General features: G+C 39.7%; 1 protein-coding gene across 1 annotated transcript in view; it reads right to left on the reverse strand.

Annotated features, from left to right (window-relative positions):
- Positions 1-24,868, reverse strand: part of Cbp80 (Nuclear cap-binding protein subunit 1) — a 107,434-nt gene that overhangs the window by 8,667 nt on the left and 73,899 nt on the right. Inside the window, exons 12-14 of the mRNA XM_083140851.1 lie at positions 8,585-8,823; positions 6,941-7,015; positions 4,867-4,970 (exon numbers count right to left, since the gene is read on the reverse strand). Of these exons, the coding sequence (XP_082996977.1) occupies positions 4,867-4,970; positions 6,941-7,015; positions 8,585-8,823 (418 nt within the window). The remainder of the gene's footprint in view (positions 1-4,866; positions 4,971-6,940; positions 7,016-8,584; positions 8,824-24,868) is intronic.

Below are 24,868 nucleotides of genomic sequence, written 5' to 3' on the forward strand. Positions count from 1 at the left end.
ACCAAGCTGGTGATAATACATATTGTAACCTGGGACGGTCGGTGATTTTTACAGCAAGGGAAGCACATGCCAAATAAATTAAAATAAGCATTGTTATTGTTATTATCTCTCCTTTATGAATTCTTCTATCACTAGAGTGTAGAATTCATCTTTATTTTCATTCCAGTTTTCAGCTTCTTCTCAAATGCTGCCCTTGGGTATTTCTGCAGTAACTATTCGGCTAAGTACTGAAAAAGACACTAGCACTAGACACCGGAATTGAAAACAATTAACACCCGTAACTTGAAAGAAAGCAAACACAGACGAAGCACTTTTCTTAAAATAAAACAAAGTTATTGTAATCCCTTCTAGATATATTCATCTGAGGAATAATCAACACTTAGTTCACTTCTGAGATGAGCGAAGTCTAAATGTTGACAATAAACTTAACCCTTAACCACAGTCGTGAACATTTTGGGCACTAACACAGTCGTGCGGTCCACAGGACCTCTATGAAAAAAAGGAATATAAATATATCAAGACATACAGTGCTCAAAAAAAGTTTTGCATATTCAGGGTTTGTGGTCATTTTATTGTACTAGATACATGGAATCATATTCAAGAGTACAGGGGAGACATACAGACAGAAAGAAAACAGTGCAGCCATGCAGAAGAAACAAAATCATACCAGAATCACACCACAAGCACAAGATTGAAAATGTGGGATGCGAAACACAAAAGAAAGGCAGTGCAATACCATGTACCTATGGCTCGCAGGCATGCTTGGAATCAACAGATGGGAGTTCAGTACCATGTATAGCCACTTCGAGCCTGAAGACCTGCTTGAACACGACGGGGCATGCTCAGGATAAGAGCATTCAACTTCTCCTGAGGAAGACTGTCCCACTATTGAATGGCAGCCTCCCGCAATTGCACCTTGTTCACAGGAGGATTTTCGCGGCTGGCAATTGCTCGCTTCAGATGTCCCCATGCATGTTCCACACAGTTCATGTCTGGAGAATATGCAGGCCACACCATGCGTCGAAAGCCATGCATATCAAGAAACTCTTGAACCACTCTGGTTCGATGTGGTCGAGCGTTATCATCCACCAGCGTGAAGCCATCGCCCACAGTTGTAGAGAAACCTGCTACCACAGGTTCGAGAATAGCGTTTCTGTACATCAGACCAGTCACGTGACACTGGAGAGGAATTAGGGGCGTACGTCGACCAAACATGATTCCACCCCAAAACATGATCGAGCACCCCTGCTGCTGGTGACGTTCCTGGATGAAGGGTTCGTTCAATCTCTCATCTAATCGTCTCCAAACCCCTTATGCTTTTGCTTAACGGGCGCAAACTGATGGTGACCTCGTCTGTAAAGAGCGTGCGCTCCCACTGTTCCTGACTCCATTCACTGTGCATTGTTGCCTACCTTACACTGTCTCTCTTATGGTGTGGATTAAGAGGAACCTTGGGTATGAGTCTTCTTGACGTCAATCCTTCCTCATGAAGTCGATTCCGCACTGTCTGATTGGAAACATTCTCTCCTGAGGCCCTCCGTAGATCTTGGCACAAACTGGTAGCAGTTGCAGTGGGTCTATGACGTGCCGAAATCACCATGTAGCGATCTTCCCTGCGTGTTGTTTTGCATGGCCTCCATGTCCTTGGTCGATCAGCAACTGATTGTGACTCCCTGAACTTCTTCCATACCCGAGAGACATCACCTTCTCTCACTCCAACAATGCAGCGACGTCTCTTGCAGCAGCATTACAATTCGAATCCAATCTGTAGCAGAAACGGTTGCTCGAGGCATGTTACCCTTCATTTTCCACCCACTCTCTGTCCAGTTTCCAACTCACAAGTGCGGATAAGACACGGACAATGCTTCCCATCGGGTTGCTTTCAAATCTGCTCAGGGATCATGTGGCAAATACTACCCTCTATCTGCTGAATATCGAACTCACTTGGGGCATTATGTCGATTTCTGTCTCGGGCATTGCTCACATAATGAACATTGTATACCTTTTGGGGATATCGCGACTCAAACTGCATGCAATCATAATATGCAAAACTTTTTTTGAGCACTGTATTTTAAATGATGTGAATTTAATCATGTCTTATGCTTTGTTGTTCACTGAACACAATTACGTAGTTTTGAGAGCGAAACATTATTTTTTAACTTCCCTCAAAAAAATATTTTGTTTATATTGTGATTTTAAGCAAAACAAATACACCAATCCAAGATATCTCTTAACTGAGTATTTACACACAGCTGATCAACGTGAATTTAATCCTTAGTTATTGTTTAACATTCATTCTTCAAAACCACGGGTCCCTCTATTCAGTATAAGCCACAAATAAAAAATCTGCAATTCTCTTGTCTATTGATCGTAATAAATCATCGGTGATTTTAACCCTCAAACACAGTCGTGACGTCCGCTGGACCGCAGTATATAAATAGAACACAGAAGCAGATAATGCAACCTTTCCCTTCACCCTTTCACAGCAAACTGAAGTTGAGGAAGGTACTGAAAGAGTGGTAGCCTCAAGGTCAAAACTACTGGCGGGGTAACAAGCAAAAGGAACACTCCGTGGGACGTCACAACTGTAGTCGAGGGTTAATTTCAAAGAATATAAAGTGTCTTCAGAAAAACTTTTTCGGCATTCTTTTTATTAACTAATTGTAAAAACTTTAACTTCTCATTTTGATTCCTGATCTCCAGTTTCTGCTGTTGCCCTTGTTGCAAGTATATTCTCATAGTTTCAAGTGTTTTCAGCAGGTTTTCAGTGTGGATGTGAGTTTGGAATGCGTTTAAGTAAATTGTTCATGTCATCGAAACCTGAACTGCTCCACACACCCTCTTCATTTGAAGATAGGACATCTAGGATGTTATAGTGGTAACATCGTCACCTTGTAATGAAGGGGTCTCGAGTTCGATACGATACCCAATGGAGAGACATAGTGATTCGGTTACCACTTTTAACTATAGGTCCAGTCCCGATTAGCCTATCTGTACATGAAGTGGACTTAAAAGCAAAATGCATTTGAAAATAGGACGCAAAGCCAACAGTAGAGTTTTAATGCGCTTCTCCAACCAACCTATTATTCCACATTGGTCTGAATTAATATGAACACGTTTTTTTCTTTATTACACTCGGTAGTCTAAATCAGGCATTCAGAACTTCTCGATCTCAGGCCCTGGATGAAGAGTGTTTCCAGCACTATCCTAACCTCTTTTCCACACCATTAGCTACCTGACGCAAGACCCAGAATGAGTTATACTGATTCATTCCCTTCAAGCCAATTGAAGCGCAGTGATTTGGTATGATTTTTAAACATACGTTTTTCATACAAATTCCAGGAATAATGCACATGAAATTTACTGGGATAACTCACAACACAAAATCTGTTGTAAACGAAGAGAAAATATTACAATACAAATATTTTTAGGCACATTTAACTTGTAAGAAACTGTGAGCCTGGAATGAGTACTGGTCGTACGTTCCCTATGCCAAAAATCTACGAAGAATGCAGAGGGCTCCTTTTCCCCAAAGTGTCCCGAAATATGCTGAGGGTGAGCGACACATGGACGAGGCAAAACCTCTCGTGACTTTTACAACACCCCTTAGAAGAAGATATGTGACTACGCAAGAATAGTTTGAATGAAACTGTAAAAATTAATTGACAACAAAAACACTGTTAATAAATTAGCGTGTGTTCTACTTTGTAAGGGAATGACTCATACCCTTCATTCCATGGAATAACCGCCCATGATTGTAACACAAGTTCAATTTCCCATAAGTGTGAAATTTTCTGAGCAAGTCACTACTGGAAAAATGGAGGTTTTTAGCAAAATGCAGTCCCATCACTCTCTTCTTCATCTCCTTTTCTGATTCAGATTCACTTACTTTGCTTTCAGATTTCAAGAACAAGCACAAATCGGGTTCCGATAGCATAGTGGTAACGTCGTCACCTTGTAATCAAGAGTTCCCAGGTTCGATTGCACAGTGGTTCGGATCCCTCTTAAAACTGTAGGTCCAGTCCCGATTAGCTTATATGTGCATAAAGTGGACTTGAAACAAAACTTCAAACAAGTGCAACTCAATGTTTGCATCACACAAATTTGTTTTCGAGTCATATTTCGGTTTTCTATTATGCTCGAACTACACTGCACAACAGCAATGTTTCTTATGTTTAACTTACATTCTCTTTATTCTTCTACTGTTTTTGTTTTTACTACAGCTAACATAATCTCACTTAACGTGAGTGTTATGTTCTCAACTTCTGGGCATGTATACACCCCATCCACACTTATTCAAGTTTGGGGAATAAAAGATGCAGTTGATAATAATTAGACATAAGAACTGGCAACACTTGCACTCCTAGCAGCAGCTGAACCCAACCCAACCTAGCAGTGAAGCAACGAGTTCCCAAGCAGATAGTGGCAGAGGCCATCGAAATTAATAGAACCTCTACAAATAAGTTTCGTGGATAAAAATTAGTAACTTGCTTACGTCTAATTAAGGGGTTAAGTTGCACATGTATACATTGTGCAACATTGACATGTCTTCAAGGGCACTACATATACTTTACACACACACACACACACACACACACAACAAAAAGCCTTTTCTCTCTTTGGGGATCTCGAAAATACACTATTCAAATGCAAGTTTGGAAAACCAAATGAAAAACTGTAGCTCAGTCAAGATTTGAACGTGAGACCCTGGCATTGCATACCACACTTTCTTCAGCAACATCCTCGCACGTGCCTTGCATACCATGACTCATTTCTAATAACGAACACTTCCTTTAGTTCTGAGAGTTCAAATTTCCAGCCTAATAACATGTATCAATTTTATATCGCTTTTTGTTCTATACTTACTTAGTAAATTCCCCTGTCATTTCCTTCGAAAAAATCCAGTTGGCTACTGCAGAACATTCTATGATTTGAGTTTTCAGCATTTTATCTATTAGAACGCACATCATCTGGAAAATAATGTCATCTTAAATAAAATCTTTATATATATATATATATAACAGTTGGGCTGAAAAGTTCATAGGCTGACTCATAGATGGCGTTACTAGAATTAAATCCATGTGATTTTTACTTAGTACTAACCTTCAAAAGATACGTGTATAAATTTCACAGCTGCCGGATAATTAGTTCGTGAGATATAGCATTGTGAGTGAAGCAGCTTTTGTTATTGTGAAAAAATGGATAAAAAAGGAATTTTGTGTGTTAATAAAGCATTGCTTTTTGGCAAAAAAAAATACTGTTGAAGCCAAGGCTTGGCTTGATAAACATTATTCGGACTCTGCACCAGGAAAATCAACCGTTGAGAAGTGGTTTGCTAAATTTAAACGAGGCGAAATGAGCATCGAAGACGATGCACGCAGTGGACGCCCCAAAGAGGCTGTTACCGACGAAAACATCAAAAAAGTCCACAAAATAATTTTAAATGATCGTAAAGTGAAGTTGATCGAGATAGCTGAGACTTTAAAAATATCAAAGGAACGTGTTGGACATATTGTGCATGAATATTTGAACATGCGAAAGCTGTGTGCAAAATGGGTGTCGCGCGTGCTCACAATCGATCAAAAGCAACAACGTTTTGATGATTCGGAGCAATGTTTAGCGATATTCAACCATAATAAACACGAATTTTTCCGTCGATATATTACAATGGATGAAACATGGCTCCATAACTACACTCCAGAGTCCAATCGACAGTCAGCCGAGTGGACTGCACGTGATGAACCGAATCCAAAGCGTGGAAAGACGCAACAGTCGGCTGGCAAGGTTATGGCATCAGTATTCTGGGATGCGCATGGTATTATATTCATCGATTACCTCAAAAAGGGGCCAGACCATCAACAGCGATTATTACATAGCGTTGTTGGAGCGTTTAAAGGATGAAATCACGAAAAAACGGCCCCATTTGAAGAAGAAAAAAGTGCTGTTTCATCAAGACAATGCACCGTGTCACAAATCAATGAAAACGATGGCAAAATTATATGAATTAGACTACGAATTGCTTCCCTATCCACCATATTCTCCAGATCTGGCCCCCAGTGACTTTTTCCTGTTTGCAGACCTTAAAAGAATGCTCGCTGGAAAGAAATTTAGCACTGATGAAGAGGTAATCGCCGAAACTGAGGCCTATTTTGAGGCTAAAGAGAAATCGTACTATAAAAATGGCATCGAAAAATTGTATGACCGCTATAATCGTTGTATCGCCCTCAAAGGCAACTATATTGAATAATAAAATCGAATTTTGTCAAAAAAATATTTTTTACTATGTTAGCCTACGAACTTTTCAGCCCAACTGTTATATTTCATTCTCTATCGTAACAATAAAATATACACAGAATATGATATTAAAAAATCACATTTGAGAAAAGCAAAATGAACAGACCATATATAATACAAGAGCCACCTGTAGAGAACACATCTCTGCCAATATTTTAATATTATTATTTATTGTGTAAATTCTGGAATATTTCACAGGACATGAAATCAAATTTCTACCATCTACCTTCATGGCAGATTTATGAATACAGTTCTTCGGCAAATAAATAATGACCTGATCAGAAATCTAATATTTACAGCACGTACGACTAATAATATTTTTGTCCAACTGTAAAACAAAATAATAAATATTCTGTGTATGAATTCTGATAACGTACATCATTAAATTTCTTGTTATTGAACCTTATCCTATGACCAGTTAAAATTACAGAAATCTATCAATGTTTTCTCTAGATATCATCTAACTTCAAATGGCAAGAAACACTTGAAATACTGCCTGTGTAAAGATCAAAATGTAACTGATATAGTCCTTGTTTCACAGTTAATACCCCCCAAAAAACTCCCAGGAAAAGCCAACCAAGATTATAAATATTTGATGTGGGTATAAATATATATATCTGAATACAACAAAGTAATGAAGACTTACCTGTTGATGAGTGTGCCACAATTCAAACATGTTTCTCAGAATGCAAATTTGCGGTTCTTCTGAATCGGCCAGAACCTGAAGATTTAAAACCAAGCAGTCATTAGAAAAGCATCTAGAATCTTTCATTTAAATGGAACTGTGTATATAATGAGTCTTTTATTATTTAAAAAAAATACCAGTAAACAAATCATTCAAATACATTAACCTTTTGAGTCCCAAGGCCATTTTCACATGTAAGCCTCTCGGTCCCGAGCCGATTTTGAGCAAAATGCAGAGTTTCAATTAAATAAGTGTAGATCGGAGACTAATTGCCCTAGAGAGATGAGTGATATACCATTGTACGCGGAATGAACCAGAGATTCAGACGATATATAATTTATGCACATTCGGCGTACATATGGAGGGGGAAAGGGGGAAATCCCCTGAAAATACTTTTAAAAAAAAGGTCCCCCCTCACGCAACCCCGAATAAAAGGATATGAAAAGTTCAAAATGCACATAGAAATTATCGCTGGCATGTAAGAAACAGAAAAATATTTGCATCATTGTCGTATGACCAATGTAACTTGAGTTGTACCCCCAAAAGGAATGGTGGGCATGCCACTGATTCAAGCTTCAAAATGCAGCGGTACCTTGAAATGACTTTAGCTCAGAGACTATTTGCCCTGGAGATATGAACTATATACCGTTGTACGCAGAATGAATCACAGATTCAGACGATATATAATTTATGCACATTCAGCGTACATATGGAGGGGAAAGGGGGGGAAATCCCCTCAAAAATACTTTTCTTAAAAAAAATTGTGTTTCCCCCCGAAAACAAATGTCAAAATGCAAAATTTGTGCAAATTTGGCGTATATATGGAGGGGGAAGGGAGAACCCCCCCCAAATTATTTTAAAACATTGTTGAAATGTTTGAAATTTATCTTTTCTCTTGAAAAGAGACGCAAAAGAGAAGTCCCTTTTCCCGCCTTTTCACCTCCATTTTCATGAAGAAAAAAAAGGTGCAAGAAACATTTCTGTTAAATACATGTGTTAGGAACAATATAAAAAAAAATCGAAATTCTAGCCAAAAATAGAAAAGTTATAACGTAAAAACTACAACCTGACACACGGTATCTCGATCGAGATACTTGGGACCGTGAGGGTTACTTTTGGGTATCTCGATCGAGATACATGGGACTCAATAGGTTAAAATATGAATAAATCTGACAAAAATTCTACAAAGCACATGAAAACTAAATCCAAAAAAAATCGAGCCCAGGACCCCTAGATTAAAAGGCAATGATACTACCACTGCACAATCGGGGAGGCCTCCAGGTAGGAAGGAAAAAGTGGTGCCCAGTCCTGTGTACTTCAGTTAAGAGAGAGACAATTTTGAATGTACTCAAGTTAAGGTTAAAATGACAGTAATTATGAGCATATGAGAATGAATTACTTGAACAGTCATCGGAAAGATCCATTCCTCTTTGGCAAGGCTGATCTCATTGGCAATGAGAGTTGGATATTTGCATGTGACCAAAGAGCAAAATTGCAAAATGTTATCTTCTACACACCAAAAAAGATTTCATTTCAAATGTGGTAACCATCGAACAACACTGTTGCTTAATTTTCTAACTTTCTATTAATTCTATTCATACATACCTTAAAAACATAATGGAATTTTGAAATTGCGGCAAATGAATGTGAAAAGCTCTTAGACCCTAAATTAAGCAGTGTTTGAACGAAAACATCAATCTTCAATGGGTTGAATCTGGCATCTGTTTCATCTTCCGGATTTGGGTTGGGAAGATCCTTAAGTATGGTAAGGACCTCTTCTGGAGTGCACTTCTGTCGGATGGAAACAGCAAGCTGATGTGCAGCAGTTGTTCCAGGGAGAGAACCTGAAATATGAGAAGACCAGTCTGTAAAGCCTAAAAATCAAAACAAATGAAAAGATATGGTATAATTTATGAATGTACCTACAATTCTCTTTCACCTATATTAGATGGTGTAAAACTTTCCCAAAATCGAATGCACTATGCAGGACCAGTCTTTCATGATGCCATACGTTAACATAAACTTAATTATTATTATTTCTACTCAATAAGTTTGTTTTACACTCAGATGGGCTAATCAAGACTAGGCCCAGTGCCAGCTACTGCAGGTAATGTTTATTATCATTTCTTTAAAAAAATAAGATATAACCAACCCAAATCTGTAGTCTCCCAATGGTGCACCCACAACACAAAAGTTTGGTGCGAGCTGTGTCATTACTTTATGTCACTTTTCTACTTCTCTAGTTTAATCGCAACGATGAGGACGAATAGTGAATTGAAACACATGAGAGAACACAGAGAAGCATGTCTGTCTTACGATTCAAACCTATGATGCCTGGTTTTGAAGTGTGTTATGCTAACCACCAGTGGCGTTGATTAGGGGAAGGGGGGGGGGGCGAGGGGGACTTCACCACTTTTGCCCCCACACCTAAACCTTATATACAAAAGGAAATATACTGTCTTTGTCCCCCTAGTTTTGGAACCCAATCGCCGCCACTGCTAACCACTCTGCTACAGCTGTGACATCTCCATCTGGAAATTTCTGGTATATGCCTGAATCATTTTCCCGTGGTACCTTGTGAAGAACTAGCAAGCAGCCATTTGCTTTCTCCTCCTATTTGGCTTTCCTGCCCTGAACCAGCCTAGTTCTCTTGAAGTATGATAGTTTCCCATTTGTCCTCGCAATACAAGTTCGTGGAGTTTGTTTTTGGTATGGCAACACTGCAGTGTTAGGAGTTTGTTTATCGTTCCTCATTTGAAGTGGCATTGTTGTGATTGTGAACAGGTACATGGTGAGATTCAATGCACACTTGCTGGCTTGTTGTTCATTTGTTGGAAATCAGGGAACTCGAAAGTCAACAAGGTGTGTTGGTTGTAGTTCTTCCATTGTGTCGAAATGTAAATGTAAGAACTTTTAAAAATGCTATGTGATTTCTATGTTAAAAAATAAGAGTTTAAAATGTATGAAAAACAATGTTTTCTTAGTTTTATCTACTGACCGTATTTGGCAGGCACTGCAGTCAAAGTGCAAGACTGAACTGGGAGACCATTCTCGAAGGGCATTTGCATAAGTAAGAAAAAAAGTTGGTTTTGCCTAACAAAAAAGCAACTCCCTGTACAAAAGCTAATGCCCACATAATGTAATGTTACGTATCTGGTGGAACAAAGAAGGCATCATGTATTACAAATTGCTTCCCATGAATGTTACATCACTGCTGACCTTCACTGCCAACAACTCAGATGCATAGCAGCTTCAATTAAAGAAAAACGGCCAGGAGGACTGCATCTAGTGCTGCTTCAACACAATAATGCACGCCCACACTATGCTAACATGACAAAAGCTACTATCCAGGAGGTTGGTTGACAGTTTGTCTAACATCCTCCTTACTCCCCTGACCTTGCACCCTCGGATTTCCACCTTTACCATTTTGAAGGAAAATTCTTTGATGACGAAAATGATCTTCAAATTTGGCTTGACGGCTTTTTTAACTCCAAATCAGCTGATTTATTCAGGCGTGGAACTGTCAGTGTCCCAATGTTGGCAGACAGTCAGAGGAGAATATATTACAGTAGAAGAGGTGAGACAAGAAACTCTCCCACCGATGTGCTGGATCGGAAACGCGGCAAGCGCATGCGCTAACTTCCCCTATCGTGCACACAGGCAGGGTTGCCGAACGTCTTAATGTTGTGTGAGCACCGAGAAACAATGCGATCGACTTGCCTGTCTTCATTTAAAGTGTGTGTTTGTTTTGTGTGCAGTGTACTTGCTAGCATGGAAGCTTGCAGTTCAGAGAAAGCAAGTAAACTCGGTGGACGGAAAGTAATCCACAGCCAAGGGCGAGAAATTGTATATAATGTCAATGCATTTATGAAAGACCAGGTGGGAGTTCGTATGTCCGAAAACCAGTTGCAAAGGAGGGTGGCTCGCGCATGTGGTGTTTCCTTCAGCAGTGTGAGAAGAATTGTACTAATAGAAATTAAAGCATGCACTACGTTGAAGAAACACTTTCATACGCCCCATAGAACACGATCTCGCCGAAAAATCAAAAGTCATATAGACGAGTTCGATAAGTGTGTTGTTAGGCGTGTTGTGCACGAATTTCACCTTACGGACGGGGAAGGTATCCGAAGGGTTTTGAAACAAAGAATAGAGTTCCAAGGCAGTGTCTGGTGTGTGCGGAAGATAATACGTGACCTAGAGTTTAAGTGGGAAAAGCAGAAAATAATAGACAATTGCTTATAGAAAAGGACGAAATAAGAAGTTTACGTTCATCGTACCTCAAAGCCATAAAAATCTTTCATCCACAAGGACGACCCATTGTTTACGTTGACGGACTTATTTTCACAGCTCGACAACAAAGAAAGAAGCTTGGGTGGATGGAACCGCGGCTGCCGTCAAAGCACCGGTGTCTAAAGGGCAACGTGTAATTGTTGTACATGCTGGAGGTTAATGTTCAAATCTGGAAAATCTTTTGGCGATTAATACCACAAATTTGACACGAAACAGTGTTGTTGTTGTTGACAACGCCTCATGCCATAACGTACAAATAAATCCTGCGACTTCTTCCTCCTCCCGAAAAGACATTATGATTCATTCAGTGGCTCGTTCAAAACAACACCCCCTTTGACGCACACCAGAATTGTATTCCTTGGTGAAAATTAACAAACCCCGTTTGAAGATGTTCAAAATTGATTCCATCTTAGCAGAACGCGGTCATTCAGTTGTATGTTTACCACCATACCACTCAGATCGTCTTGCTTAGTTTTCTTGTGTTCTCGTTCTGCGTAGACATTTGACCCGTATGCACTGCCAACCCTGCTTCTGTGCGTCCTTCCCCTACGTATGGCTTGGGCGTGAGGCCGCGAGGAGTTTCTTGTCTTACCTATTCTACTGTACTGATTAGTTTCTGTTTCGTTCACCTCAAGCGAGTATGCAATAGAAACCTTTGCCACAGTGAAAAGCGCTACGAACTTATGCATCAACACAATACATCGAAATTTAGGAGTTTCCAGCACGGATCGAACCCGATCGCACCAAAGTTAAGAGCGCTAACCAACCTCTTCACATACAAGGATGAAAATGTTGGGTAGATCGTTATCACCTGTTAGCCACTTTGGAAGTCTTCTCGAAAGAAACAGAGCGAGGTGGAGAAAACGTGCGCATGCTTGCAACAACTTCCTACTAAACATTGCTACCACATGACGGGTGGACATGGAAATGACAGCATTTGACTAACGGACAATGGACTCTTGTTCGGAACACTCCGAACAATGGTATTGCTTAACGTTTTGTACAGCTTTACTCCGATGGCATTTCGATTCCATTTTTGCTTTCTCCGTCGGCAAAGTTTCTGCTTCGTGGCTTCGCTTACATATGAGAGCTTGAACAAACACCCGCCCACAGCCTTATTGTGAGATAACATCATTTTCCCCAAAACGAATGTGCATGATTCGGTATAATTTTCTCTACGGTGAGCCAGTATTACATACTTATGCAACATGGCGATGTTGGATTTACTATTTACTTATTGACGTGAAAAAATCGAATGTTGAAAACGGCAACGTACGGGAAATCGTATGTAAGAGGGATCTGGTAATAGCATTAAACTTGCATTCCAATTCTTTTTCGAAGTTCTAAGCCAAGCGTCAGGTTAACCTTGCAGCAGGTTTTATGTATCAATCCGCGCGAGAACTGAGCTCAGAATCTTCCGTGCCAGTCTTTCCTCAACCGCCGAGCTGCTTACATCGGAGACACTGAGAAAATCTACAGTATTGCCAACCGCACAACACATCAAAACCCGCATGCATGTCAAGTGGATTGTATTTTTGCTTCTCTTTGTCTCCTGAAACATAACATTTTAAAAGTACTTTCTGCGCATATATTATTTAATAAATGTGTCATTAATATAAGAGCGAAACAACTTCTAAACATGAGAGCATGTGTGTATATTTCGAGCACGCAAAAATAAAAATAAACAAAGATAAAAGTAAACAACGATAGGCCCCTCTTGAATTTAATGACAAATTATTGTTTTTGGTTTAGAAAGAAATAGATTTATGAAAAACTTGGTTGCTTCGTTCGCAATACATCCGTTACTGTAAGACACACGCACTTCAAGTTGTACCACCAAAAAAGCATGATTTGTTATTGGTGATATATACAATCAGGTGCATTGTCTGTCGCTATTACTCTGGTTTCAATTTATGAATCACTTCACTAAACCAGGATTCAAATCTTGGTCTGTCTATTTGTTGCTGATAATCACCCTTCCCTTTCTTTGCGCGGAACAGTAAATATGCGCCTTCAACAAAGCTTTCATTGCCGCCAGTGGGTGAAACAATAAGCCTCCCCCTTCCCCTCATCGTCGGTTTCTTCAGCCCTGGCGGTGGTTTTGCATGGTGGTATCCTTCCATGGTTTATTCCCCCTTCCCCCACTCACCGAGTTGAAGGACGTCTCGTCCAAATAATAAACATGTTTCTTCTCACTGCGATATATTTTAATACCGCGGAGATTCTTTTGTCGTCAAACAACAAACAATCGTTTCCTCTTGCTAAACTCAAACCGCAAATCATTCAACACCCGTGATACAATTCGTGTGCACATTGACGGCAAATCACCTCACGCCCTGTTTTACTTTGATCTTGTTGCCGCAAGGAGGATTATGCATTTAAAACAACTTGCTTGACTTTGAAGAACATTTCCTTTCGGATGAAGCCCAAAATAACATTCGGGTAAAACCGCGCGCTGAACAGGAGATTCAGCCATTCTCGGCGCTCTACAATAAACATAGGGTTAAAATAGTGGGAGGTGCAACACTGGTATCAGCGATTTCACGCGCTCTGCAACGCATTCAGTCTCGCTCGACTCGCTCTAAAGTTTCAATGTCTCTTCAACGCATTACAGATTCGAGTTGGCGAATCTGCGGTTCTAAGTTCGTCTGCACAGTGATTGCAACCAATTAAGTCCATACCTGCTAATCAATGTATTATTTTGTCTGTATATTACAAATTAAATAACTGTTTTCTTGCAAGTATGCAGTTGTGTCGGAATATAACCCGTCTCAGTGGAACTATATTCTTGCGCGCACGTTTGGATCTACATATGCTAAAACCTGCTGCAAGGTTGACCTGACGCAGGGCTTAGCTCTCTCAGAATCTTATAACATCCTTTTCAAATTTTAATTTATATTGTTTTGATTTTTAAAATGTTTATATCCGTTACTTAGCGTCGCCTTTTGCCGCTTTTGTTTAATCGCGACAATGACGAAGTGATGAAATGAAGGAACACAAAGAACACCAATGTCCAGGTCTGGATTCGAACCCGGGACTATTGGAGTCGTAGCACACTGTGCTAATCACTCCGCCACGAAAGTCAGCCCAACTTATACTGTACCATTTCCTTTGCACTGTTGTCCCAAATTACTTACGATATTCTATTTCAATCTGTTTTAATTTTTTTTGAAGCTGTAACACTTTTTGTTAATCGCAACGACGAGGATTGATTATGAATTGATGAAATAAATATGGGAAAAGGTAAATGACACATACGTATATCTTAACAGGGGTACGAACCAAGGACGCCTGCCTTTCGCAGCGCAATGTGCTAACAACTCAGCCACAGGAAGCCGGCAGCGATTTCCCAGTCAACTTGTGAATGCGGGTTCATTTCTTGCTCTCTGGTTGGCTGTTGGAAAGTTACGGTGCTCTGATTGTCAGAATATCTTATTTCCTATTTTCAGCGCAAATTTGCTGCTTTCTAATCTAATCTAACCTAACCTAACGTACAGCACAAATAAGATATTCTCACAGAGCACCGTAACTTCCAACAGCCAATCAGAGAGCAAGAAATGAACCCGCATTCACAAGTTGACTGGAAAAAGAAAAAGCTAAAGCCGGCATTCACGATCACCCTGCTATCTTACACAATGCGCTGGCCACTAAAAAATAACGAGTGCTTCACCGATGTCGTCGTCGCCTTATAATCACGAGATCCCGGGTTCGATACCCGGTGGCTGCTGCGAACACTAGATACCAAGGGGATATTGACGATTGTTGCCAACATAGCGAGTGTGAAAAGAACGATAAAGTGACATGCATACATACACACACATACTTGAAATATGAAGAGGTGGGTTGGTGTTTTGAAGCTGCTGTTACCCCTCTTTTGAAGAGAGTGGTGAACACTGACCAATTGGCCTGTCTGAGAACAAAATTGACATAAAACAAAAACTCAAGACGCCTTCCCTGCATTCGGCGTAATATTACGCCCTTGGTCACTATAGCTTATTCTGTGTTGGCCGTAATACTACGCCCGCGAGCATCTCTGACTGAAGTAACCCGTGTTGAACGGAATAATGCGTTCTTTGTTGGTGAAACATATGTTTTGCTATTGAAGAAACAACGACCTTTTATTTAGTCACGATTTTCAGTGCCGACAAAGAAGAAGAAAGAGAAGTAGTAGTTCAGAGGAAAGTAAACGGTTTTTGTGTTATGCTGACAGTGCGGCGATTAGGGGGGGGGGGGCGATGGAGTGCAGTAGCCCCCAACTTTTTAACACTTTTGCCCCCACACTATGGTAAATATTATCTACAAAGGGAAATATACTGTCTTTGCCCCCCCGTTTTGGAACTCAATCGCCGCCACTGGTATCTAATAGTATTGTCAAACAGGATTGCGAAATATTTTTCCCTCATACCCATTGAAGATATTGCAATGAAACTTGGCGGACACATTACGTATAGACCATAGTATTTTTCAAGGTAGATTATAATCGGGTATCTATATCCAGGGCCGGTCGAGGGGGCTCGAAAGTTACCAAAAGGGATTTTTCGGAGGGAAATTTCCCGCATTATCCCCGATTTCCCCTTCCTCATACTTGATGTACACATGTGCGTGGTACCATTTGAAAGCCTGTTCTATTCTGAAGAGAGAGACGTATGAACCATGATACTCGGATGAATTGTGCTGAAGCAGTAGCTACTTAAAAATATTACTACGCAAACTCAGAAAAAAATACACAGAGCGGGAAAGCATTTTGTCAGAAGAGTAGATATTGATTTGTTTTATTGTACTTCCAATTTCTGTCATTTTTGGCTAATCGCGAAGATGAGGATGAGCGATGATATGATGAAGGTACACTCACTTATAACAAATATGCTCAGGTCTGGATTCGAACCCGGGACCTCTGACGTCGAAGCGTGCTGTGCTAACAGGTGCAACCGGAGGTCGGTTGAAAAGAACGAAAAAATCTAATTTCGACCAAGCACTCCTGAGGTATGAAATCTACCGTCGTCGGCCGAAGAAAAAAAAAAGATGTACAAAAAGCATCGCGCAAACACGACGAGAGAAGCGACGGGGACACAGAAAGCGTGAACTTGTGTGTGGCTGTGCCACTTCCTCATCACGCGCTAGTTACTCCGACAAAAGCTGCGAACTCTCGTCTCCCGCAAGGGTAAAGGTCTCTGCTCAGTTCAGAAGATACTACGCCAAGGCTTCATATATTCTCGATCTCGGCTACATTGCCCACATGCATATTCAGCACGCAGAAGATTTATCCATACTACCCAAATGTCACGTAATTTCTCCTGCAACTGATCTTCAAGTGATGTTATCTGCAGACCCAGTGCCGGATCTACAAGCCGCAAAACCCCGCAGTGCGCGGGGAGGGGGGCGGCAGTAGCGTACGCAGGATTTCATCAAGGGGGGGGGGGGTATTTCGAAAACTTTCTACAAATTCACATTACCATTGTTTTATTATACTTTAATTAATTAATAATAATAATTAATTAATAATACTTACAATTAATTAAATTAGTTTAATTACTACTACTAATGCAACTTCTGTTACTACTTATATATCACTACTATTATTAAGTAGTAGAGATCTTCATAAATATATTTATGAAAGCAATAGAACAAAATTACATTTTTTTTGTTTCTTTGTTACGAAATAATTGTCTAGTCAACTGTTATTTGTATATGATAGGTGAGACATTCTAAGTGTGAAGAAATTCCATAAAAACAAGCAAATATATTAAATTTATTGACATTATCAAAATATGAAACTCATTCAAGGGTCCGCGGTGGGAGATCTGGGTTCTGGGTTCGATTCCCGGAATGGGTTGGAATTTATCCAGCCTTGTCTCCGCACCCAGCCTCATATCAATGGGTACCTGAGAGCAACCCTGGGGGATAAAGGCTGCTGGAGCATGGTGCTGATCACATCCCTGCAAAATGGCCGAGATCGAGAATGTGTGGGCCCCAGCACACCACTACATGTGCCTTCATGGCACGGTGCTATATGCACGGGGAAATTTACAATACCTTTACCTATGGAACTCACCCAGGATGATGATGAGGCGCGATTATACATGTTAAATTCCACTGAGTCTATGTTTTCGTTCAAAAGTAAGTTTATAGACATTCCAACACGTTTATCACTTCTAGGTGATTCACAAAGCACTTCTTCAACATTATTTAATGATGTGGATGTAGACTCAGCATCACTTGAGAGTTCACAAAGGGATGCAAAATCAGTACCGGGAAGAACGTTTGCAATAACGTCGGCACAGTGCGACGAAGCAAGGAATTTTCACAATTCTCGCGAGAGACTGTGCGACTTTTTGCAAAAGAATTGCAAAATTGAACTTTGTGGCCGCTTAGATTGTGTTCGGAATGTTGTTTTTCTCCATGCTGCATTGGAATAATAATTCAAATTATGATAATTATCACTGTCGCAGATCTTTGACTGTGATAAATTAGCCATTTTTAATTTTTTCTACAACATTTTGCATAATATTTGAAAAGCTCAAGGGGGGGATTAAACCCGGTAACCCCCCCTTGCGTACGCCACTGGGGGGCGGAGACAAGCAAGCCTTTAGGGGGGCCCTCAGCCATTGGCATACTAGAGGGTTCGTATGTGTGTATGCAATAAATAAACGTAGTTACTCAGGAGTGCAGAAACGAATACAATATATTAAAATTCCCTGTGCATATAGCACCGTGCCATTAAGGCACACTTAAGGTATGTGGGGGGAGGGTCCCACATATTTTCGATGTCGGACATCTTGGAGGTGATGTGATCAGTACCAAGCTGCGGCCGCTTTTTTAACCAAAGGGACCATTTGATTTGATGCTGGGTGCCGCTTTATGGTGGGACAAAAAATCCGACCTTAGATGGTGAAGGTTTCTTCGACCTATCTTTAATCAGGATAAAGTTACGATTGCATGATTGTAACAAATGTATCATTTTCCCAGTGTGACAAAACAATGTCACCCCTTTCCCATTTAAAAATTTTGAGTTGAATTCAATATCGCGGCCACCAATATGCAGAAGTCCGCGTGGAACACACCATTGTGGTCAGGCCCGTACCCAGGATTTTTTTTGAGGTGGAGCCAAGCCCGAAACCGTGGCGATGATTATACATATATATATATATATATATATATATATAATTGACATATATTTCATGACTATATATATATATATATATATATATATATATATAGTCATGAAATATATGTCAATTATTAAGTAATTACTTAATATCATCATAATTAATATAAACATATATAAACAAATTAATTTGCTACATTTATAAACTAAGCAAATTAATTCCTTTAACAACTGGTTCAAAATGTCAAGAAATTAGAAGATATGTGAAATGTTTTAATAAGTGTGAGATTATATTTAATTATTGCTCTTTATTAATAATAATAATTAAATTTTCATACTTTTATTGTGTTATGTTCTATAATGGTGTAAATCAATTAATGGACTCTCGAAAGGAAATATTTCCTTATCAGAGTTGTTGCTAGAGATTTCAGCGCCCAGGACGAGAATAGATTTCCACACACCCCTGCACCGAATTTGCACCCCCATACCTAGATGTAGCTGGCAAACTTAGACAATGAAGAAATTTTATGTACCTACTCTTTTCCGTCGAATCTGATGAAATGAAAACTTAGCATTCAAGAAATGTGGCTAATAAAAGGGCAGTCGCTTCGGTTGTGCATCCCACATTATCTTCATTCAAGCAGTGTGTGTTATTGTCCAAATCTGCAAGCTCGATTGCAAATTAAAGAAAACTAACTAGGTGGAGGGACAAAAAATGAGAGACTTTAATAAGACATTAGCTTCCTATTAAATTAACTTGTAAGTGCTAATTTCTATTCCCGATGATAGGTGAGAAATAACAGGTCGGTCTAATTTCTGTGTCCCAGGGGCCTAAGGTGACAATGACAACCTCCTTTGCAGTTATGGTTCCATTCTTTACTAGTCTAATTTGAAATAATTTTAAAATCTTATCTATGACTGTAGAAGTACGTTCTAACTCCATGCTGTTACCAGCCCGAGAGAAAGAGAGAGAGAACAAGAGATGTATGCAACATTCACACACAGACAGACATCATTCTTTGTTCTTTCTTTTTTGTATGTTTTTATGATATTCGTCTTAGTAAAGTATGTTTGAAGTCAAAACTAATTGCTTATCTTTGTTGTTATAACACAAACTCTTACCCTCAGAAATTTTTAATGGGCAGAAAATCTTAATAGAACAAGATCTTTTGGGGGGAAGGTGAGAGATCCCCCCTCCGCCATGGGAATTCGTACCCTTAATGTGACCACTAACGTTATGGAATGATCCTTATAATGAACATGTCTGAATGTGAATTAACCAAAAAATAAGGACATTTTCTCATCAAGACTGCAGTAAAGAAAAAGGTCAGAACAGGGAGTAAAAATGGTGAACTGTCGCGACCAAATTGGAACATTTAGTAACTTTGCATAAATGGTTATAAAACTAAAATTACTAAATATTGTAGACAGCAGACTTCTGGAGTCTGTCTCTCTCTCCAGAAACAACCCATTCTTTTATAAAAGAAGAAAATTGAAATTTTTGCAAAATTTTAAAAATCGTCCATGTTATATTTGTAATCTCTTATAGGTTCGCATTAAAATATTTCATGGCTCGAGGGGTCCCCCTGAGTGTAACCTGTTTCTATCATGATCAATTGTACTGAGTCTAAATCCTTCACTTTTTATAGGTTGGTGTTAAGAGACTTTGAATCACCCTCTAGGCCGTTATATGTGACTTTGTTAACATGAGATCAAGAATTACACACACACACACATGATATATGTGCATGCATATATATCATATGTGTGTGGGTGTAAAGGCAGGTAGGTAGGTAGAGGGGGTGGGGATTATTTTTGAGGGGGGGAGCAAGATTTGTAGATCGGGCACTGTGGAGACCCTCCCTTGAAAATTCTTCATATGGATATCAAAAGAGAAATGGCAGCTTAAAAAAGTGATTTATCCACAGCGCTCTATAAAAATCCAAGATTTTTCGACGTCTCCTAATAATGTGAATTGAAGTCAAATTTAAAATCAGTTTGGTGCAAACCGGAGCCTTTCTTAGGGTTTAAACTGATCAGACCTCTCTTCAAAATACCCAATGGAAATTCTGCATAATTACCTGGTTTATTCAAAGTTACAAATTTAGATATTCCCATTCTTAAAACGGTCAAGGCCCGTGGCGGAGTGGTTAGCGCATCGCACTTAGACACCAGGATTTACGGGTTTGAATCCTGGCCTGGGCACTGATGTCTGTGAGCGTCCATTCATCAAATCATCACTCATCCCTATCTTCGCAAATTAGCCAAAATTGGCACTAAAGTGAAGTAAAATAAACCAAATAAATTCATGGCACTGTAACCCCCCCCCACACACACACACACACACAGCTTTAGTAAGTTTGGAATCTCTAACCACACACGGGAAGATCTTCTGCGGGTTTTCGGCGGATAAAAATGGCAAAACTTTCATCAATATTCCCACGAGATTAGCATGCGACTATTTTATTTATTTATTTATTTATTTCAGGCCTATTTCAACGTTTCTAAACACTAAACCCTAGTAAAATGCGTTCCTAATACTTAAAACTCGCGGACTGCATGAGTCTAGGTTTTACAAGTGCAGAATGTATCATAGTATTCTCGTTTTTCTTTTCTTTGGGTGTTAAGTCAGTCAAAAACAATCAAATTCGATATTTTCTATGTTACTTGCGGTTGCCTCTCATAGTTAATGTTCGCCGTCATTTGATAGCTCTTGTATTCAAATGTAACCTTTCGCCTTTCTGCTCACTTGCTCTCCAATAATTAATTTAATCGAATTTAACCTCAATCAATTTAACAATGACGACACAGACAATAACGAAATGAGAATGATGTTTATGTATACACTCAACAACTGAGGCATTCATAAATAACGTGATATAAACTGTTGAGAAGCACACGCAAACTACTTTAGAAAACTCCCACACATCTCAAATTGTTACTATAGGCCAGAGAAGCTTTATATTGGTACAGTTCCCGCCACTATACCGCGTTTGTTACAACCTGTCCCGGTTCCCGCGCTAGCTGGTCGCTGGCTTTTCTCCGTGCTGGGGAAAGTCAAAGCCAGGCAGCCAATTAAAATACGCAACGTCGCAACAGCGTCTACGTAAGCGCACCTCTTCTGGCTTCCATTCGCTCCTCGCTACTTAGCAGACGTTTTTTTCCTCGTTTCTCATTGGCACCGAAACTGTCGAGCGATCGCTAGCGCGGGAAACGGGACAGGTTCTAACAAACGCGGTATAGGTGATCTGGGGTCTGCTGGAAGACCTTGGCAGCCCATAATGAGGAATCCTGTAGACGAAACATGATTTATTCTCTGATCAGGGGGTGCGGACTCCCCATTCCCCCAACGACATACCAAGCCCAAAATTAAATAAAGCCCCTATCACACGGAACTGGAATTCCAGTAGGAATGCTTTAGTTGACGCTGGACTGACTACCCATTTGCTAGTTTTCGCCTCACACGATACTTGTTACACCGTACTTGTCGACAGTCTTTTGTTCCCATAATGGCGGCCGCGTGAGATGTAAACAACGTATCACTTCACACTTTTAAAATACGATAACGATTCAACCGAGATGAATATTGCTTCGTATTAAATGGTTTTAGATAGAGAAGAATGGCGCTGATAAAATACATACTTTACAACGTTTACTGTACACGTATGGAAGAATATTTTAGCTTTTTCAATTGTAAACACCGTGCACTCACCATAGACGGTGTAACTCGATGTGCCTTTCGTGCTGTACGTCAATACAGCTAACCGAAATGATCCATGAAATGCTTTGGTAAAACTGAAAAGTACTATCTGTTATAAGATTTTTGGAAGCATTTACGTAGCATTTATGCTTTCGTCTAAAGCCGGCTGAAAGGTGGACGAGCAATTTGAAGAATGTTGTAGGAGAATTACTGCTTTGTACTTCTATTAAAAAGGGAAAAGTATGAACTAGAGATTGGCTCGAAAAAAAAAATGGTAACCAATGCGTACCGAACAAGCTTTTTAACTCGGGTTTGCATTATTCATATTTGAGATTCGCAGGATCCATTAAAAAAAAAAAAAAGTAGTCATATTTATTAATACACTTGTAATAATAAGAATTTTCATTTTCAGCTAATCATATTTGTTACGTACAATCTCATCGCTTTGCATAAATACCTAAATCTTAATGAACTGAACACGAATGCACTGCACGTCATCTCTCTACTGTTTGTCCTATTCCTCCAAACCAGTCAAGCAGAAAGCCAGGCGGCCATGATTTCTACCTAGAAAGTCAGTTCAGGGCCAACTAGGGCATTCGTACTAGAAATCCAGTACCGTGTGATACGGGCTTAAGCAAAATACTATTTTACAAGTACGATTATACAGCTTTGTGTTGACAGCGCTTGAGAAAATTTATGCGTACCACTGCCAATACTAATGCACATGAGAACACTGATCAGGGACTTTACTTTTCATCAGATGAACCTAACAGCCTATTCGGGTAGGACATTAATATATAATAATAAACATTACTTTAACCTCTTTGGTAGGACAGTTGTTTTCATGTAAATTTTAGTGATCATAACTACACAAACTTGATAATGAATACGTGGTTTTATCTCCATTCTTACATCATCTTTTACCTGTTCATGTAATAACAATAATAATTCTTATTATTATTATTATTATTAAGGGACATATTGATCAACCTATGAACTGTAAACGTCATTATTACAATTCTTATATCCGAGATGGAATTTTACCTTCTCGGACCCCTCCTGGAATATATGTATACGTATGATATGTAGGCCTCCCCGTCGATGCCTTGTAATCAAGGGGTCCCGGTTTCTATACCCGGTGGAGGCACATAGTGGTTTGGATTCCACTTTAAACTGTAGGTCCAGTCCCGATTAGCCTTACTGTGCATAAAGTGGACTTAAAACAACAAATCAAGTATGATACGTACCTGTAACTAGGATAGTCTAATAGTGTATAAAAGTCATACTTGTAGGTTTAGTAGTTTCTGAGAATGACAGTGTTAGGATAAAAGCAGCATTCAGTAATATACAGGGTGGTCCGAATGTCTTGATACCCCCAGATGGTTATCACAGTGGAACGAATTAATCCTGTTCTCTGCCTTCAGATGGTTGACACAAGTAACTATAATGTGGATGTATGGTGAGTAGTATGTGTATGGACACATGAATGTCCACAGACTAATAAAACAATAATGGAAGTGCAATATGACCACTGATTTAACAAAAAAGGCCCAGCAGAGAGAGACAATAATCCCACACAGAACATGCAAATCCCACACAAATTATGTGTGGCAGGAACATAGCACAGCTTCTGGATCGGTAACTTTGTAAACTGTTCTGCAGGGATACCAAAAACATTCACACCACTCTGTACCACAAAAGGAAAATTGAAGGTACACATAAGAAGATATAAGAGGACCCTATGAAATGATAGAGGAGCATTCTTAACCTGTAACAGGTGGATGCTCGAAAGAGTGCACTCTGGGAAAACCTGATACTAACGTCATTTACAATCCACTTTAACAACTATATTCATGGAGTTAAGAGGTGTTATTTCTTCACAGCAAGCATGCAGAACACAATATAAGCAGTAGAAATGCAACGTTTTCATATATATCACAATTAAACAATAATCCCCGCGTATCCCGGCGAACAATGTACAAATAAAGAGAGTGTTCTTAAGGGCGGCACGTTGAAAAAGAAACAAAAGAGCGTTTCATGTCATCCGCTGTCAGAGGTCATGAAAGCACGCACCGAAGCGTCCTCTGGAAAAAACTTTCTCTCGTCTCTAAGGCCATCCTGCAATGAAGGCACCCGGTTAGTATATCTTAGTCAGGGGCGAGAGATGCTATCAATGTCTTCTCGCAGGAAGATCCTCAAAAGGCTTCCCCCAATGGAATTCTTGGTATTTCACGCAACTGGCCAGCGGGGGATCACTACTGACGGATTAAAAATTATGGATACTCGAGTTTCGACTCCAATTAAAAATTAACCAGTAGACCTACATACAAACGAGTTACATCAAAATTTAGTTTATTCAATTCTGCGTTAATCTATGCTAATTTCTCTCCAGTATGCCTTCTATTTTTTATCGTCGTGAGAACAAAAAAGTGCCATTTTTTTCTGTAGCTTCTAAAACATCTCTTGAAGTGTTAATTGACTGCTACTGACATTATCCGTTACTACACACTCCATAGCTTACTACTTTTGATGATGCAGATATTTATATCATGCAAGAAAAGTGCACAATATTCAATCATAGTGCCTTCCGTACATTACAATCCCGCCAGAAGCAATAAACTCCCCTTCGTTCCAAAAACTTGGGAGCTGTTGACCTTTGACGCAGATGTGAAAGGAATATGGATGATGACGTCAAAGTCACATATTTCTGTCCAAACGGGAGGCCGCAACAGGGACAGCGAAGGTATAGGTAAAGAAGCTTCCCTACGAAAGCACTTTCTGAATTCTATACTTG

The sequence above is a fragment of the Lepisma saccharinum genome, chromosome 19 (genome assembly GCF_977018435.1).
Source record: "Lepisma saccharinum chromosome 19, izLepSacc3.1, whole genome shotgun sequence".
Classification (NCBI taxonomy): domain Eukaryota; kingdom Metazoa; phylum Arthropoda; class Insecta; order Zygentoma; family Lepismatidae; genus Lepisma; species Lepisma saccharinum.